Source organism: Stegodyphus dumicola, chromosome 9, assembly GCF_044657685.1.
Source record: "Stegodyphus dumicola isolate Sdum_Otavi_A_Nest chromosome 9, ASM4465768v1".
NCBI lineage: Eukaryota > Metazoa > Arthropoda > Arachnida > Araneae > Eresidae > Stegodyphus > Stegodyphus dumicola.
In genome coordinates, this window is record NC_140776.1 from 120,884,828 (window position 1) to 120,901,842 (window position 17,015).

Genomic DNA, 17,015 nt, shown 5'->3' on the forward strand with positions numbered 1-17,015 from the left:
GAATGAAGAACACCAAGAAACTGAGCGAAATGTGTTTCCTTCTGAAAAAGAGGAAGATGAAAGAGGAGCAATGCCGACATCTGCAATTAAAGATCTTTTGAAGAAGTGGGAGGATGTCAGAGCAACAGTCTTAAAATGGCACCCAAACCAAGCTGATGTCAGTAGGGTTACTATCAATCATTTCTTGAAAGTCCTGAAGGAGAGAGAAAAACAATCGACATTGGACATGTTCTTTATTGCCCAAAGAAAGAAAAAGGACTGATTAGTAAATAAGACTATATGTATGCATTATATTTGTAATAAATAAACTTAAGAAGTAATACTTGTACACGACATTTTTTTAAAATTCAATTTTAAGGATCTCCAGAACGAATTAATCGGAATCCCATTAACATATATGGTAAATCGGCGATCGGTTAATGAACAAGGGGCTATTGTTAATTTAAATTATAATTTACATTTACATATTGGTATTTCTTGTATATGTGCTTTTTTGTATTAATTTTTTTATATGGCAACTTAGCAAATTGTAATTAGTTTGGAGAAACAGACTGTAATTTAATTTTTAAACGGCAACACATTTATGAAGTTTAAAAAATTTGAAAAAGTTACATCCTTAAGACTATATTAAAGAAGTACAATTTTGATAATTTAGGAAACAACCCTCTTAGCTAAAGCATTAAATTGTCAAGTTATTTCATATACTTAATAGAATATTAGTTACAGAAGTCTTTAAATCAGAAATGTTACAAAATGACTTACCTTACGACTTTCCTCTTTAGGTGGGAAAACATCTTCTTTCAAGGCATTTTCTTTGCAGAAAGAAATTATAACATCTATCATGGCTTGGCCAAATTTAGATATACGTGCAGCAGTGATACCTTCTATCCGAGACAAGGACTTCAATGAAGATGGACGATATACAGCCATGTCCAGAAGGTTTTTGTTGCTGAAGACCATGTACGGAGCTAATCCATCTTGATCCGCCATCTTATTTCTCAAAGCCATTAATCTTTTATATAATTCACCCTTAGAAAAACATGCAAGATTAAATTTTAATATATCTGATTTAAATCCAGTACATTCACTTTAAGAAATACAAACAAGAAATCAGTCAACAAAGAAGGCAGTTACTTAATTTATTGAAATTTTCAAGAATAATGAAAATTATTGAAAACAATAATGAAAATTATTGCATTTATGATTTTTTTTAATCAAAAAGCCTGAAAGCATGAATCACCTCAAAGCATACAGGCAAATGTATATCTTTATGTTATACCCCAAAGTTAATTTATTTTATTACAACTATTGATGCATAGTATACAAGAGAAACTTTTACAAAGAATGTTTTAAAAGAACTGGTTCGTATTCAAATTACACATGGAAAAAATCATGAAAATATTCACTGGAGTTCAAACCCAGGTTACACTATCCATATTCAGTGGTCTTAGCTATTTGAAAAGCGGCAGAGCATACCTTTATATTATTATGTAAAAAAATCAGTAGGGAAATAATAAATTCAAAAACAAAATTAATATATAATTTAAAAATATAAACAAAAGATAAAACAAAGAAAGCAAAATATGAGGTATTTGTTCAAAAGACACAAAACTAAAGTATTTTTCTTTTCTTTTATAAATACTAACATTACTTAATGCACATATTTTATAATTAAAATAAATGATTTCTAGCTCTTATAAAAGTTATCGTAAATGCTTAAATAATTATAAATGTAACTAAAACAACTATCTTGACTTAAACTACAGCTATAAGACAGCCCATGTTTACAGTCAAGCAACTAATTCTAAGTTTAATATGCATTTTAAGAGCATTCTTTTTTCTTAAAAATATTGAAAGAAAATGGGTATAATTTCTGAAACAGTTTAATATGATCTATAGCTTAAAAATATTCTTACAAAAAGCTGTTTCCATTTAAATACACTCTTTCACATATTTTCCTTTAGTTATAGAGGTTCTCAAAATCAACTCAAAGCAATTTTTTCTTATTTTCGAACTTTTTAGACAGATTTAATATTTATAAAGTAAAATTCTCACCTGTGTTTTGAAAAATCACAACCATTTTATATTTAACAGAAATACATGCATATAAGACAAATAAACTTTACATCAACAACATTGTTCTTGATACTGTCAATATTACTCTTTAAAATATTCAATGATTATGCCAACATAAACTTTTATTTGAATACAGAAAAATAATATACCTTCAACATCTCTTCCTGTGGATCAGCTACTTTATCATCAGACGAAGAAGTTTCTTCATCTAATTTTTCTACGCTACCCTCAGACAATTCTCCCTTTGCATCTTTAAAAGCTGCTGATAGGACCCTGCAAACAAATTTTATACATGATATATTTAACAGGATTTTAGTTTTATTTAATAAGCTTTTACTATGCTCATTTTATATTTTTCAGAGAAGTGTCTAATTACATATATGAAATGATGCTGCCTCTGGTAAATAAGAACTTGGGCATAATAGAAACTCAAAGCCCTAGACTTAAACTTACATATATGAAATAACTTTCATAAATTTAATATTTGAAGAATGTTTCTCAACCAGGGTTTTCTGGAATTTCAGTATTTTTAGACTGGAATTCAGTGAATTCATTTGCACATAATTAACCTACACATCACAAGAAATTATGATGTGTAGGTTAATTATGTGTAAATGAATGGCTATTCATGTAAAATGTTTATGCTTGGGTTTATAAGGTTATATTGCATTGCAAGGGCAAAAAGATTGAGAAATGATGGAACGGTGTGTCTTTCATCGCATTTCAATGAATTTCATACAAAATAAATAATAATAATAAAAAAAGGGAGGGTGGAAAAAACATGCACATATCAGAAAGTATAGTTTAGTAATAAATAATAATGAAAGAATTTAAGACAAAAGCCGTTTTTTATTTTAGAAGTCTATATTTCAAGCCATTATTTCAAACAGCCACCAGTGGACACTAGTTATTTATATTGGTGGCAGAAGTTCATGAGAAGTTTTCTAATGATTAATATTTAAAATAATACTGCTATTTTAAATTTTAAAAATCAGATGAATTCTCTACAAAATTATCTTAAAATTTTTGTATTAATTAACATTTGCATCTACTTAATTTTTTACATATGGTTAGATACACAAAAATACATGTATGCATGAAGTGGTGCAGAACTCGGTATAACTTTGGCTGATAGAAAAAGAGCAACTTAATTAGCTCCAATGCTTTTGTTTATTATCAGACAACGTTCTGCTAAATGGGAAACCAACAATCTCCTATTTTGACGGTCCAAAGATTCAGGAACTAACTGTTAACCCATTAGCTGCTGGTGTTGCGTTGACGCAACGGTCAAAATAGAAACGTATATAAATATAACTATCCAAGATATTTTATACCAGCAGATGATTTTGTGTAGGGAATATTATGAAGATTATTTCTGTAAAAAATATTTGCCTTCAACAATCATTTTGTTTATAATAATTAATCTCATACTTTAAGCAAAATTTTCGACCGGATATTTTTGCTGAAAATATTTCACGAAACAATCGCAGTCTTTACGAGTGATCTATTTTTAGTCAAGGTTACTGTTTATCAGAACAGTACATCAATCAGATGTTTATATTTGTGTCAGGAAGAAAAAGAAAACAGATGTTGTGCTGATGCAATGTCAGCAAGAAACGGTAATCTGTTTTACTCATTCCTTCCAATGTTCTGGTTCATGTTCTGGCTGCTTTAAAAAATGGCTAGAAAAAGATATCTTACACTAGAAGAAGCCCTTCAAAGACTTTTTGATGAAGAAACGGATGATAATAATGACAAGAATGAAACTGATATTGTTGTTCCATCAGAAATTGCAGAAGCTAGTGATGAAGAAGAACGGGATGGCAATGTTTTAAATAAATGGGGAAGTGTAAATTCACGTAAGTTTCAGCCTTCTTAAAGCAGTGGTAGTCATACAAAAAAGTTTAAAAAGTAGAAAACTGAAAACTTGAATTGGACAAAAAAGGAACCATTAGTTATGTCTCAAGAAGAAAATGAAGAAAGAGATAGAAGAGAAACTATAAAAGACAAAATACAAGGTAAAACTACTGGAGAGATTTTCGATTTTCTTTTTAGTTCAGACATTTACTCTCTTCTCACTGAAGAGACAAATATATACATGCTCAGCAAAAAAATCGCCCAGAATTTATTGCATCTGAAGCCTATATGAGAAGATTTATTGGAATATTATTGCTTACAGGATATCATTCTTTACCTCAAGAAGAAATGTATTGGTCTTTTGATAAGGACATTTCTGTTCCTGTTGTACGAGAATCAATGTCACGTTTGCAGTACAGGAATATGAAGCAGAATTTGCATTTAGCTGACAATAGTCGAATTGACAATACTGATAAATTATATAAGGTGAGACCGTACCTAAACTTAATAAGAAATTCCAACAATTTGGTATATTTTCCTACGATCTGAGTATTGATGAGCAAATGATTCCTTATCGAGGCAAACATTCAGTAAAGATGTTTTTAAAAGGGAAACCTATAAGATTTGGATACAAAGTATGGACTCTGGCATCATCTGATGGATATGTGTTTCATTTCGATATTTATTCAAGTAAGTCGACAGCTCCAAAATTACCAGAATATGAAGAATTTGGGCTTGGAGGAAGTATGGCGATAAATTTGCTCAGTGTTGTTGAAAGACCCTCCAATCATGCTATTTATTTTGATAACTTTTTTACATCATTTCAGCTTCTCTGTCATCTAAAAAATAAAAGTTTCAGTGCTAGATGCGAGGAACAATTCAGGAAAACCGCATACAAACGTGCCCACTAGAAACTGTGAAATGTGTCCGTAAGAAAGATAGGGATTATTATGATTTCCAGTATGAAGAGAAAAACAAAATATTTTTTGTACGATGGAACGACAATTCGGTTGTAACTGTTGGTTCAACATTTGGAAATAATCAGCCCATAAAAAAATTTTCCCACTATTCAAAAACACAAAGGAAAAAGGTCTTTATATCTCAGCCTCATCTTATTGAACAATACAATGCCAAAATGAGCGGAGTTGGTTTATGTGACAATTTAGTAGCCAATTACAGAATAAGAGTTTGTGGCCAATATTTACTAATTACATTGATGTCGCCTTGATAAATGCATGGAAAATATCACAACTTTCTACTACTGGAAATAAAACGTCTCTTTTAGATTTTAGACGCGAGATTGCATTATTCCTTTTGCAAATTCCTATTGAGAGTGTAAATTTAGCCAGAAATAGATCAGCAACAGGAAGACCTAGTCAATTCAGCATTCAAAAATAATTGCATGGAGATGGTAGACATTTTTTCGTAAAGTCCGATAATAACAAAAGACTTTGTTGTAAAGAGTGCCATAGCCAGACTGTTTATAGATGCAAAGTATGTAATATAGCTTTACATCGTGATTGTAGTAAAGCTTTTCATGCTTGAATCTTTCAATTGAAATAATCTGTATTTGTAAAAGAAATAATACTGTATATTTTAATATTAAATTAATTACAAGTAAAGTGATTTGTAGATTTATAAAACGTTATACAGTTAAAAAGTAATCCAGTGCTCCACTCAAAGGAAAGATCGCATGAGTACAAGCCTACTCATTAACATCCGTAGTCTTATTTCTCTGATGTTGCACGAACGCAACACTCGCTTTTTCCACAGGTAAGAGCATTTTTTTTTTTTTTTTAAAATTTTCAATGTAAATTTATGTTATAAATGCTTAATTTAATATCTGTTATTATTTTCTGAGAAAAGAATCATTCCATGTAGTTTTGGCAGTTAATTGGTTAATGGAGAGTGCCCAATTAACAGAAGTTTGACTGCATTCATATTTATACAATACATGAAAATGCTGTTTTCCCATTTAGTGTACATAGTTTCAAGTTCTACTAAACAAGGTTTTTTTTTTCTACCTACAACTTTTATGCAATTTTTATTTTCACTTACTTTCTAACAGGTGGAGAAGTAGACTGCTTCAGTATAGCAGGTGCTTTGGTTTCTTCTAAAGCTAGTAACTCTGCATTCATTTCCAAAATTAATGGTTTAGCTTTGCTTGGAATCTGCTTTGTTTCTGCAAACCATCTTTTGCTTTTATCACTCATATCAACTACAGAAAAAAAATTACCAGATCCAGTTTTTTTCTCCACTAAATATTTTTCGCACATTAAAAGCCGACCTGCAGAGAGATAAAAAAAAAAAAAAAAAAAAAAAAAAAGGAGCAAATGAAAAAAATTAAAAAATAAATATACTTAACAGATGACTTATGCAGCTATAACAATTACAGCTGACAATGCATACAATTTTGCAGCTTAAGAAAAAGCAAGCAGCTTAATGTAAACTATATATTTATTCTGCCCAGATCTTGGTATTAAGCATTCATAGATTTTCATGCTATTGGGTTCAGGTTTGAATCCTGGGTAAGATGGATATTTGTGATTGTAGAGGCTTTGCATCATGGAAGCATTTAAAATATGTCTTCCCAAGAAGTCCTCTCAGCAGATGGATGGAGAAAAAATGGACTATCACAACACTTGAACTACACGTTTGAAATAAAATGGAATCAAGGGTACATAAATTAATTCATCTAAGCCATTCCAATACATAAATATTTATAATAAAATATTTTACAAAACATCAACATAAAATATCACAATGCTCAGTCTTTGAACAAATACAGGAAGATTATAAAAATATATTACTTCAGATTCTCACAAAACAAAATAATTTAATAAGTGTTAGAAGCAAAATTATCTAAGTTTCAACAGATGTCCATTTTATTTCATCGTCAACAAGAAACCTGTTCTTCATTCGAAGATGAAAGAAAAAAGAAAAATTTTCAGCTCAATTATAAATTGACAGAAAAGTTTCCAGAAGTACCAGCGAAAATTATTAATCCAAAAAAAGGTAACATAATATGTATATAAAATTTTTTTAATTTAAATTGTTTTAGATAAATGCATTCAACTGTCATTTTTTAAAAAAATATTATAATATTCTTGGTCATAAAAATTAAGGGACTGTATATAATGATGGATTTTAATACAAATTATGACAAAAGAGAAATGAATATAATTATTCTTACAAATATCATTTAAATATTATTATTATTGTTTCTTCAACTTTTGTTAATGTTCTAATAAAATTCTTTTATGGAACTTTATTCCTCATAAATTTTATATTTATGTATTATAATAGTTATTTTTTAATACTAAAAACAACAAAAAAGTGGTATGATCAAGGAAAAAATGTTTTCCCATAATCAAATAAGCCAACCAACCTTAGGCAGTTGATAACTCCACTTATCTGTACTTTATAAACTCAAGCTTCCTCGTTCTTTTATTTAAGGCAGGTCAAATTTAGTAAGCTACTACGGTATGCACATATTAGTATTTGATACAAGTGATTTCTGTCACTGATAATTAGTCAATAAATGTCTGCCTTATAGTAACAAACACGCATAACAGTAATGATCTTCAGTTGATAATATAATCGACTTTATTTTGTTTGCTTCAATGAGTTTTGCACCTGTTATTTTTAAGGACTTGATTTTTCAGAACACTTTCTTTCAATTTCTTAATTACATCATTGGGATTCACAAAGTAATGAAAAAGAAGCACTTCTACTTTTAAGGGATACATCTAAACAATCATAAACTTTCAAATTTCTATGCAATTATGCATAATTAACAGAAACTTGCTGCACAAGTTACCAGTCACAGAAAACACAGATATGAGAATGGTAAATTAAGAAGAAGCTAGAAAATAATTGCAACAGCTGCACAGGTTATTTACATTGGTGGCAGAAGTTCATGAGAAGTTTTCCAATATGAAAATTTGGAATATTTACAATAATACTGCTATTTTAAATCTTAAAAATCTAATGAATTCTCTACAAAATTATCCTTAAATTTATATATTAATTAACGTTTGCATTTACTTAATTTTTTATATATGGTTAGATACATAAAAATACATGCATTCACGAAATGGTGCAGAACTCGGTACAACTTTTGCTGATAGAAAAGGAGCAACTTATTTAAAAAATTCATGGTTACCAGACTGTCTTAAATCATTTTTTGGCCACAAATGTTAGAATTTTAGATTGGAAACATTTTAACAGAATATGATTATTTATTTATTTATTTATTTATTTTTTATTTATTTATATATATATAAAGGGGAAGGGATATGCAGATAACTATATCCCTAACACAATATTTATTTTGAAAGACTTGAATAATTATTTTCAAGGGTAATAAAAATTTGCTTGCACGAATTTGCTCAACTGAACTTATTGCTATTAATTCATGATAGCAATAGGACTACTCTTATTATGAATTCATCAAAACCATTATCTGATTCAGAGCTCATATAAATCAAACAATGAAAGAAGAATATAAACTTACCAAAAGCTTTCCACCAGTTATCGGATTTATGCCTGAAAAAAAAAAAAAAAAAAAAAAAGAAGAAGAAAATAAACCATCATGCAATAAATTTTAATAAGTTATGCAAAGAAAAAAACTAGTTTTCTTTAAACATTAATAACAATTTCAGAAATTTTTTCCCTTAAATACACTTCAAATCTTCAAATCATCCAAAAAATTTTTAATAGTACTGAAATGTTAACCATAACAAATAACCACTGCAAAATTTCAAAATTTAATAAAGATAGTTATTTTATTTTACTACTATATAATTATAACCTGTATTTAATGCTCAAATGATTTATTTACTATCTAGTGAACTGAAATCATGTGGAAAATATAATTTATGTCAATAAATATTTATTAGCCCACAGGGGTGTTAGCTCAGAAGGGCTATTGGTCTTGAAAGAAATTTTGTGTTGAATCACTAAAAGCGTTGCATCACTTTTCAAATTATTGCCACCAAATATTATCACCATGTATTATATTTAAAGAAATTAAATAATGAAGAATCTGAATGAATGTATGTATGTTCCTTGCATTGTGAATAAACAACGGTACCTAGAACTATAAGATTTTGAATATGTAGTCCGCCACCCAAATATGAACACTAGGAAGCCCGAATTTGCAATTTGTTTTACTGATTATTTCATATTTTATAAAACTTTAAATAAATTTTTGATTAACAAACTCAACAATTTTTAAGTGAACAATGACAACACTCTATGGAAAACAACATTTTTATCTCCAGCGCACAAGAAGGTCTATCAGAAATTCTAAAGATACGCTGTTTTTAAATATTTTTAGTCCAAGGGACATTAGCTCGGATGCTCTCAAAACTTCTTTGCATGTGCGAGTTAAAAAAATGCCCCATTGAGCATAATACAAAAACCGAAAGCCTTCAGATTTTATATTTTTATGCACTGTATTGAATTTTGTTGTAAATGAAAATAGTTTTCTTTTATAAGCACGCATTATAATCTGGCTGAAGAGCAGCAGTAAGTTCTTAAAATTGTTTAAAGCAGTTAAAAGAACTGACTATCAAAAATATCTCATAGAATATAAAATACTTAACTCTTTAATTATTTTGCATAATGTATATTTAATATTCATTAAATACAAATATAAATTCAATACAAGTATTTTATAAACATATAAATTATTATTGCATACAGATGGTAATAATTTAAAAAGTTGGAAATTATGAATTGCTTGCAAAGGGACATAACTTCTATGGATTTTCTTTTTAAACTCATTTATCTCTCAAACAGAAGTGGTGTGTAACTATTACCATTATATACAAACTTAAAAAATATATATATCAAAGATAGAAAATTTTAAATTAACATCAGAAAACTATAGACTGAAAAACTAATATTTTATTGCTAGTAAATTAAACAAATAAATAAAAAGCTAGAAATAATGCATATTTTTCATTACTCTTATTGAAAAAATGCATTCAAAAAAGGAAACTGTTAGTAGCAGATTTAGTTACTGCATTTTCAAAAAGCATTAATGATGATCTTGAATCAACAGAAGAGCATTAATGATGATCAAAAGTACTTTTTTTTTTCTTCTTCTTCTATTAATGACATGATTTTCTCAGACTCATTGCTCAGGTTCAGGAAAAAGAATTACCATTTTTGGTTTAAAAAGGGAAAAGTTAAGTAAAAACAGTGTGGGAGGTATTTATCTTTTTATATACGAGGGCCATCCAGGAAGTAGATTACGTTTTCGTCTGTGTCCGCTAGGGGCGGGGCTAGCGCGGCCATCTTGGGGTCAGAGCGTTGCGCAGCTCAGTCTGCATCTAGCCGTGCTAGTGAGAGGTTCGTGCTGTGCTCCGTTCAGATACTGTGACGGTTTGAAATGTCTGCGTTAATTGAAAATCCCGCGAGGTGCGCTCAGTAATAAGGTTTCTGACTGCAAAAAACTGTAAACCGATAGAAATCTATCGGCAGCTTCGTGAAGTGTATGGGGACAACATTATCACTGAAGGTGGAGTGCGTCAGTGGGTCATAAGATTTCAAAATGGCCGAACCAATGTTCACGACGAAGATCGAAGTGGGAGACCCAGCATAGTGACCGCCGAACTTCTCGAAAAAGTCGATGCTAAAGTCCGTGAAAATCGAAATTTCACAATAATAGAACTTTCTTTGAGTTTTCCACAAATTTCGCGAAGTTTGTTGCACGAAATCATCAGCGAAAAGCTTGGTTACCACAAGTTTTGTGCAAGATGGATTCCAAAAATCTTGACAGAGGACCACAAAAATCAGCGAATGGCTGCAGCGTTGAACTTTTTGGACGCTTACCATAAGGATGGTGACTCTTTACTCGATCGCATCGTTACTGGTGACGAAACATGGGTGAAACATGTGAACTGTGAAACGAAATTGCAATCAATGCAGTGGGGGCACACAAGTTCTCCCCAAAAACCCAAGAAATGCATGCAAACAATGTCGGCAAGGAAGATGATGGCGACTGTTTTTTGGGACAGAAAAGGTGTAATTTTGGTGGACTTCCTGGAAAGAGGCACTACAATAAACTCTCAAAGGTATTGCCAAACTCTCCAAAAACTCAGAAGAGCAATTCAAAACAAGCGCAGAGGAATGTTGAGCTCTAAGATCTTGTTGATTCACGACAACGCCCGGCCCCACACGGCAAATGTCACTCGTAAAGTTCTTGAATCTTTTAAGTGGGAGTTGTTTCCTCATCCGCCGTACAGTCCCGACCTGGCACCGAGCGACTTCCACCTATTCCCAGCAATGAAGAAGTGGCTGGCTATGCAGCGTTTTGATGACGACGCACAGCTGCAAGAAGAGGTAACGAAGTGGTTGAAGGCGCAGGCGGCCGAATTTTTCGACGAAGGAATTTCCAAGCTCGTACATCGCTACGATAAATGCCTTAATTTGTATGGTGACTATGTAGAAAAGTAGTATTTGAGTGTGGCTTTCATCTGTATATAATAAAATTTGTTTCCTATACTTTGTTTATTTTTTTATTCCAAAACGTAATCTACTTTCTGGATAGCCCTCGTAAAAAGAAGACATTACAGACAAATATATAAATTATATCACGCAAAAGAAAGAAAACACTTTCACATTAATCACTTAAATATAGAATATGATTTTATCTCTTACGAACAAAACATTCAATTCTCCTTCATAGCTTTCAAAACTTAACTTTCATCATAAAATAGAAATTTTTCAGCACATTCACATACGTTGTTACGAATTTTGTATATATGTAAAATGTTTTACTGAAATTATATGAGAAATTGTAATACATTTTGTATAATGTTTGGGAGATATGAAGCTCTGGCAAAAAATGAGATTACAGGACAACAGGGTTCGTACACATTTCTGCACACGGAAATTAAGTACCATTAATGAAAAAAATTAAGGACCTATGAGCAAACGGTAACTGAATAAATTCAACTAAAGATATTATCTATGCCTGAATTTCACTTTTGTAATACCATCCTAAAAATAAAATAGATCCCTAAGTAGTATGCATTATTACTAAACATGAATTAATAAGTTTGAGAATAAAATAAACTATGCAATTTATCAAGTAGCATTAAATATTTTACACTTATGATAGTTGGTCATATTTGAAAGTTTATATCGATTTCCTTCTCTTTTAAGCATCTTTTCTAACAATTAGAGATTTGTCTCAATATGCAAACCAATGCTCTCACTAGTTTCTGCGTGCATCATCTCCTAACTTGTCAACCTCTCCACAATGTACCTATGAGGCTTTAATTGATCTGGTAAAAGTTAAATAGTCCAAAATCCCCCGACAGACATGAAGCATATTATCGCTATGTCTGAAATGAACTACAATATAAGACAAAGGTTTAAATAAGCCTCTTATTTAAAAAGAACTTAGAACATAAAGGCATGTTCTGATGCTAACAAAATCAACTACAGCTCACGATGACGTAATTAAACAAGAACAGTCAAATTCAAACTACTAATGTAGACTAGTGATCAAAGATTATACAATTTAATTGTAATTTAATCTGGCTCAATAACTCTATCATATGAGGAAATAGAAATGGGAAATTATAGTAAAGGTTGAAATCATAAACAATTGGGTAATTTACATAATAATAGTTGCACATATCTTTGATGAGTAATTTCCTTTATAAGTACTCAGTTTCTTTTTTCAACACGTTTCCTTTTCATTTTAGAATTTTTGGATTTAATTAAGGATTTCCGTTATTCTAAAAAACAATAAATGCATTTAGGATGTACAGAAAAAGCGGCTAATTTTATTTCTTTAGTAATATGAACATTCAGAAGCAATATGAAATATATATAGTAAAGGACGTTTACAGAGCTGATGTGGCAGAATTTCTAGAATTTAGTGACATACTGAACAACATAATCTAGAAATGGCAAAACTTTTAGAATTTAGAGCAAGAACAAGGAAGCAGAATTTAGAAAGGCAGCAGAATTTGGGATCCACAGAGACTGCATCAGGTGGGAAAATGCCTAGTGCCAGCTTATTTTCCCCTAATACATCGCATAACTATGCGCACCTGTGTGAAAAACCATGGCACTGGGAAATGAATCTTGTACGTTTTCCGTGGCAGTTAAGGGGTTAAGAAATACTAGATGAATCTTTTAAATTGTAAGTTTTCAATTTCTTTATTAATAAAAAAATCCCTTTCTATAATGCCTGTCCATGTGATAAGATCAGAAGTATTTTTGATACTTTCCATGCTTCTGTCTAGTGAAAAGTAGAGAAAATAAAGAGAAGATAAATATGTTAAGATTCTAGTATCAGAAGTAATACATTCAAATATTATGTTTTCATTGTTCTTCAAAAATTAAGAAATTCATTATAAACTTTCTGTAAAATACATCCACTACATGTTGATACCATGGAGACATTTCTGATTTTGTTACATATTTCTCGAATCTTCTAGAATTGTGGGTCTATAAATCTTGCCTTCAAATCCTTCTAAACTTTCCAAACTGCAATGTCTAAAATCATAAAGAAAAATTATCCCTACCATTTCTGTAACAGAAAAAAGCCAGAAATATTTCAGAAAAAAGTAGGAGGGAAAAAGTATAAAATTAATTTTATAGAGAAAACTGATGCACATTCTGAAAATTTTGAATATTGAGACAATTACATGGGAAAAACTCTTACTATGAAAAAATTAAAAACAAGACCTTTTTAATTAATTACATAGCTAATTTTGCTAAGAGGTGTTTCATAAATTGTGCTTTATAGCATTATACCTTGTTTATTTTTCAGATTTAAAATATTGTATAAGTTGCCAAAATGAAACTTTATAATACGACAGCGAAAAATAAAAATGTTTTATTTTAATGTTATTTTTTAAACATAATTTCAATAGAATTTATCAATGTTACGATGTTTTAAAAAAATTGTCGAAAAATTCTCAGATTTTGGAATTAAAAAGTTTCTATAGAAACTGATCTTAAAATCATCAAAATGTTGAAAATTCGTCAAATTTAGAACCGTTTAATAAAAGAATTCCCACCCCCAAAAGCAAAAGGTTGTTTAAGAGCTCTTTACTAGAAAAAATGAATTTCAAAATGCTTATGTTTCACTTCTTGCTTAGAAACTCGAGTATCCCATCATTTATATTAGAAACAGAAACAAATTATAACTCATGAACCCATTCAAAAGATTACCATATATACGGCAGTGAATCGCCAAAAATATTCCTCAAAATGCTAATTCACACTCAAAATGACAGTCGTAAAAACAGACAGAAATTTCAGATGATTAAAATTAAGGACCTTCTGTTGATTTTGGCCAAAATTAAGGACTTTTAAGGGCCAAAAATCGATTCCAAAAAATCTAAGGACTTTAAAGACTCTTAAGGACCGTACGAACCCTGGACAAGTCTATTTAACATTAAGTAAATGATTATCTTGCTAAATTGGTGACTACTTTTTGTTACCAAAAGTCATTGGAGACATTTTGGTCCAGTCCTTGTATAACTGTCATTGGTATTGACATAATTCATTACAAATAAAAATTGTAAATGAAAATATTTTTCATTCCTTTGAATGAATTTTATCGTCTTCTTGTTTGGGGCCAAACTTGGTGACATTTTGATCCAGTGTACCATAATTGCTACTCTAATTGATCCCTACATATAAATGTAACCATATCCAGCCCTCATACGCTTTCCAGTGAGTTCAAGAAGTAGAACGTATTAGAGATGGCGGTCATAGGAAAACTCCATATGAGCTTTGCGTTTTAAACGCGCTTTGCACTGCATTGTGAACGTTAGTAGTTCAAAGTGTAATTACTGATTGCGGTCTGTGATACTGAGAAAAGCTATATGAGTACCTTTGTGGAAAGTTCTAGAAATGTAAAGTGTTCCTTTTGGTAAGATAAATTTTATCAAGCTAACATCAGTTCTGTGTGCATTCAATCCATTACAAACCCTTTATGCATATATATACTAAACACCTTCGCATTTATTAATTATTGTTCACTAAACGGGAGTTGGTTTGTTCCCCTTGAAAAGTCAACTAATTTCTGATCAATAGTAATAATTACTTGCTTTTAATTTAATTTCTTTTTCAAAGTTTGAAATTTTATTAGTCATGATTTAAATTCAAGTTCCCGTAAAACATTTTAAATAATTTACATTCAAGTTACTTTATAACACAATTTTCGGAATTAAACTTCCTACATGTTAGTTCCCTCTTTTTTGATACTTCTACTAAATAAATTATTACTATCTTACTTTGCAGCTATTGCGCAAGTATTAGAAAAACTTGTTTTCGTACTAAGTGAATTTAAGATCATTCAACATTTGATATATTGGGTTGGCAACTAAGTAATTGCGGATTTCACTCATAGATGGCTTCAGTTTAATTTTTAACATTGCAGACGTAGTACAAATGTAAAACACATTTTGTTATTTGATAGTTGGTAATTCAGCTGTCAATCAGTAAAAAAAGTTTTTTGATCGGTTGCGTAGTTTTCGTTTGGCGTTCGTTGAAAAATGGAAAATCAAAAGAAACATTTTCGTCATATTTTGCTTTTTTATTTCCACAAAGGGAAAAATGCATCGCAAGCTCATAAAAAGTTATGTGCTGTTTACGGTGACGAAGCCTTAAAAGAACGGCAGTGTCAAAATTGGTTTGCCAAATATCGTTCTGGTGATTTTTCACTCAAAGATGAAAAACACTCTGGTCGTCCAGTTGAAGTTGATGACAACCTAATCAAAGCAATAATCGATTTGGATCGTCACAGTACAACACGTGAGATTGCAGAGAAGCTTCATGTATCACATACATGCATTGAAAATTACTTAAAACAACTTGGCTATGTTCAAAAACTCGATACATGGGTTCCTCACGAACAAAATGATCCATTTTTAAAATGACTGATAACTGGCGATGAAAAATTCGTTGTTTACAACAATATCAAGCAGAAAAGATCATGGAGCAGGCCAGGTGAACCAACTCAAACAACATCAAAAGCTGATATTCATCAAAAGAAGGTTTTGTTATCAGTTTGGTGGGATTACAAAGGAATTGTTTACTTTGAACTCTTACTACCCAACCGAACGATCAATTCTGATGTCTACATTGAACAACTAATGAAATTAAACAATGCAGTTGAAAAAAAGTGGCCCAAATTGACAAACCAAAAAGGTGCTGTATTCCATCATGACAATGCAAGGCCACACACACCTTTGGTCACTCGGCAAAAATTATTGGAGCTTGGTTGGGATGTTTTGCCACATCCAACATATAGTCCTGACCTTGCACCATCTGATTACTTTTTGTTTCGATCTTTACAAAACTCCTTGAATGATAAAAACTTCAATAATGATGATGATGTCAAATCGTACCTGATTTAGTTTTTTGCTAATAAAAGCCAGAAGTTTTATGAACGTGGGATTATGATGCTGCCTGAAAGATGGCAAAAGGTCATTGATCAAAATGGGCAATACATTACAGAATAAAGTTATTTAGTTCCATGAAAAAATTGTCTTTGATTTTCTAAAAAAAATCCGCAATTACTTAGTTGCCAACCCAATATATATATGTGTGTGTGTAAAAATGCAATTTAAATGACCTTGAACAATAATTAAAACATTGTATTACTTAATCTTTCACATAGCACTTGCCATTTACACATCAGAACAAGAACCAGATTTGGTAGTACCCTGCTTTTCTAAACTATTAAATAAGGAAAAAGATATCCAAAATTTTGATTAGCAGCAACAAGCTGTACTGAACTACACTGCATTTTTTTAAAACTCATAAATTCAGAATTTAAGTATTAAAAAATCAGGCACCCATTCCCCTGCAATGACTGATAGATCAATTCACGAATTATTCCCCTGCAATGACCTTGAGACTATTAATCTTGTATACATGAACATTGTAAAAAACCTTGGAGCAATAAAGCTGCAAAGCACAATTCTAAGTTGTCATTTGTATCTATCTATCCAAATATTACCAAGATAACTTAAGCACTGATGCAGAGTTAAATATATACATGAAAACAAGATATAAATATTTTAACAGAATATATG

General features: G+C 30.6%; 1 protein-coding gene across 4 annotated transcripts in view; it reads right to left on the reverse strand.

The window, feature by feature from the left end:
• LOC118186278 (bifunctional 3'-5' exonuclease/ATP-dependent helicase WRN-like) overlaps positions 1-17,015 on the reverse strand; it is a 151,044-nt gene that overhangs the window by 17,589 nt on the left and 116,440 nt on the right. For all 4 annotated transcript variants that reach the window (XM_085824020.1, XM_085824022.1, XM_085824023.1 and 1 more), the window contains 4 exons: positions 8,450-8,481; positions 5,992-6,220; positions 2,226-2,349; positions 763-1,029 (listed from right to left, as the gene is read on the reverse strand). In XM_085824020.1, coding sequence (XP_085680146.1) covers positions 763-1,029; positions 2,226-2,349; positions 5,992-6,220; positions 8,450-8,481 — 652 coding nt within the window. The remainder of the gene's footprint in view (positions 1-762; positions 1,030-2,225; positions 2,350-5,991; positions 6,221-8,449; positions 8,482-17,015) is intronic.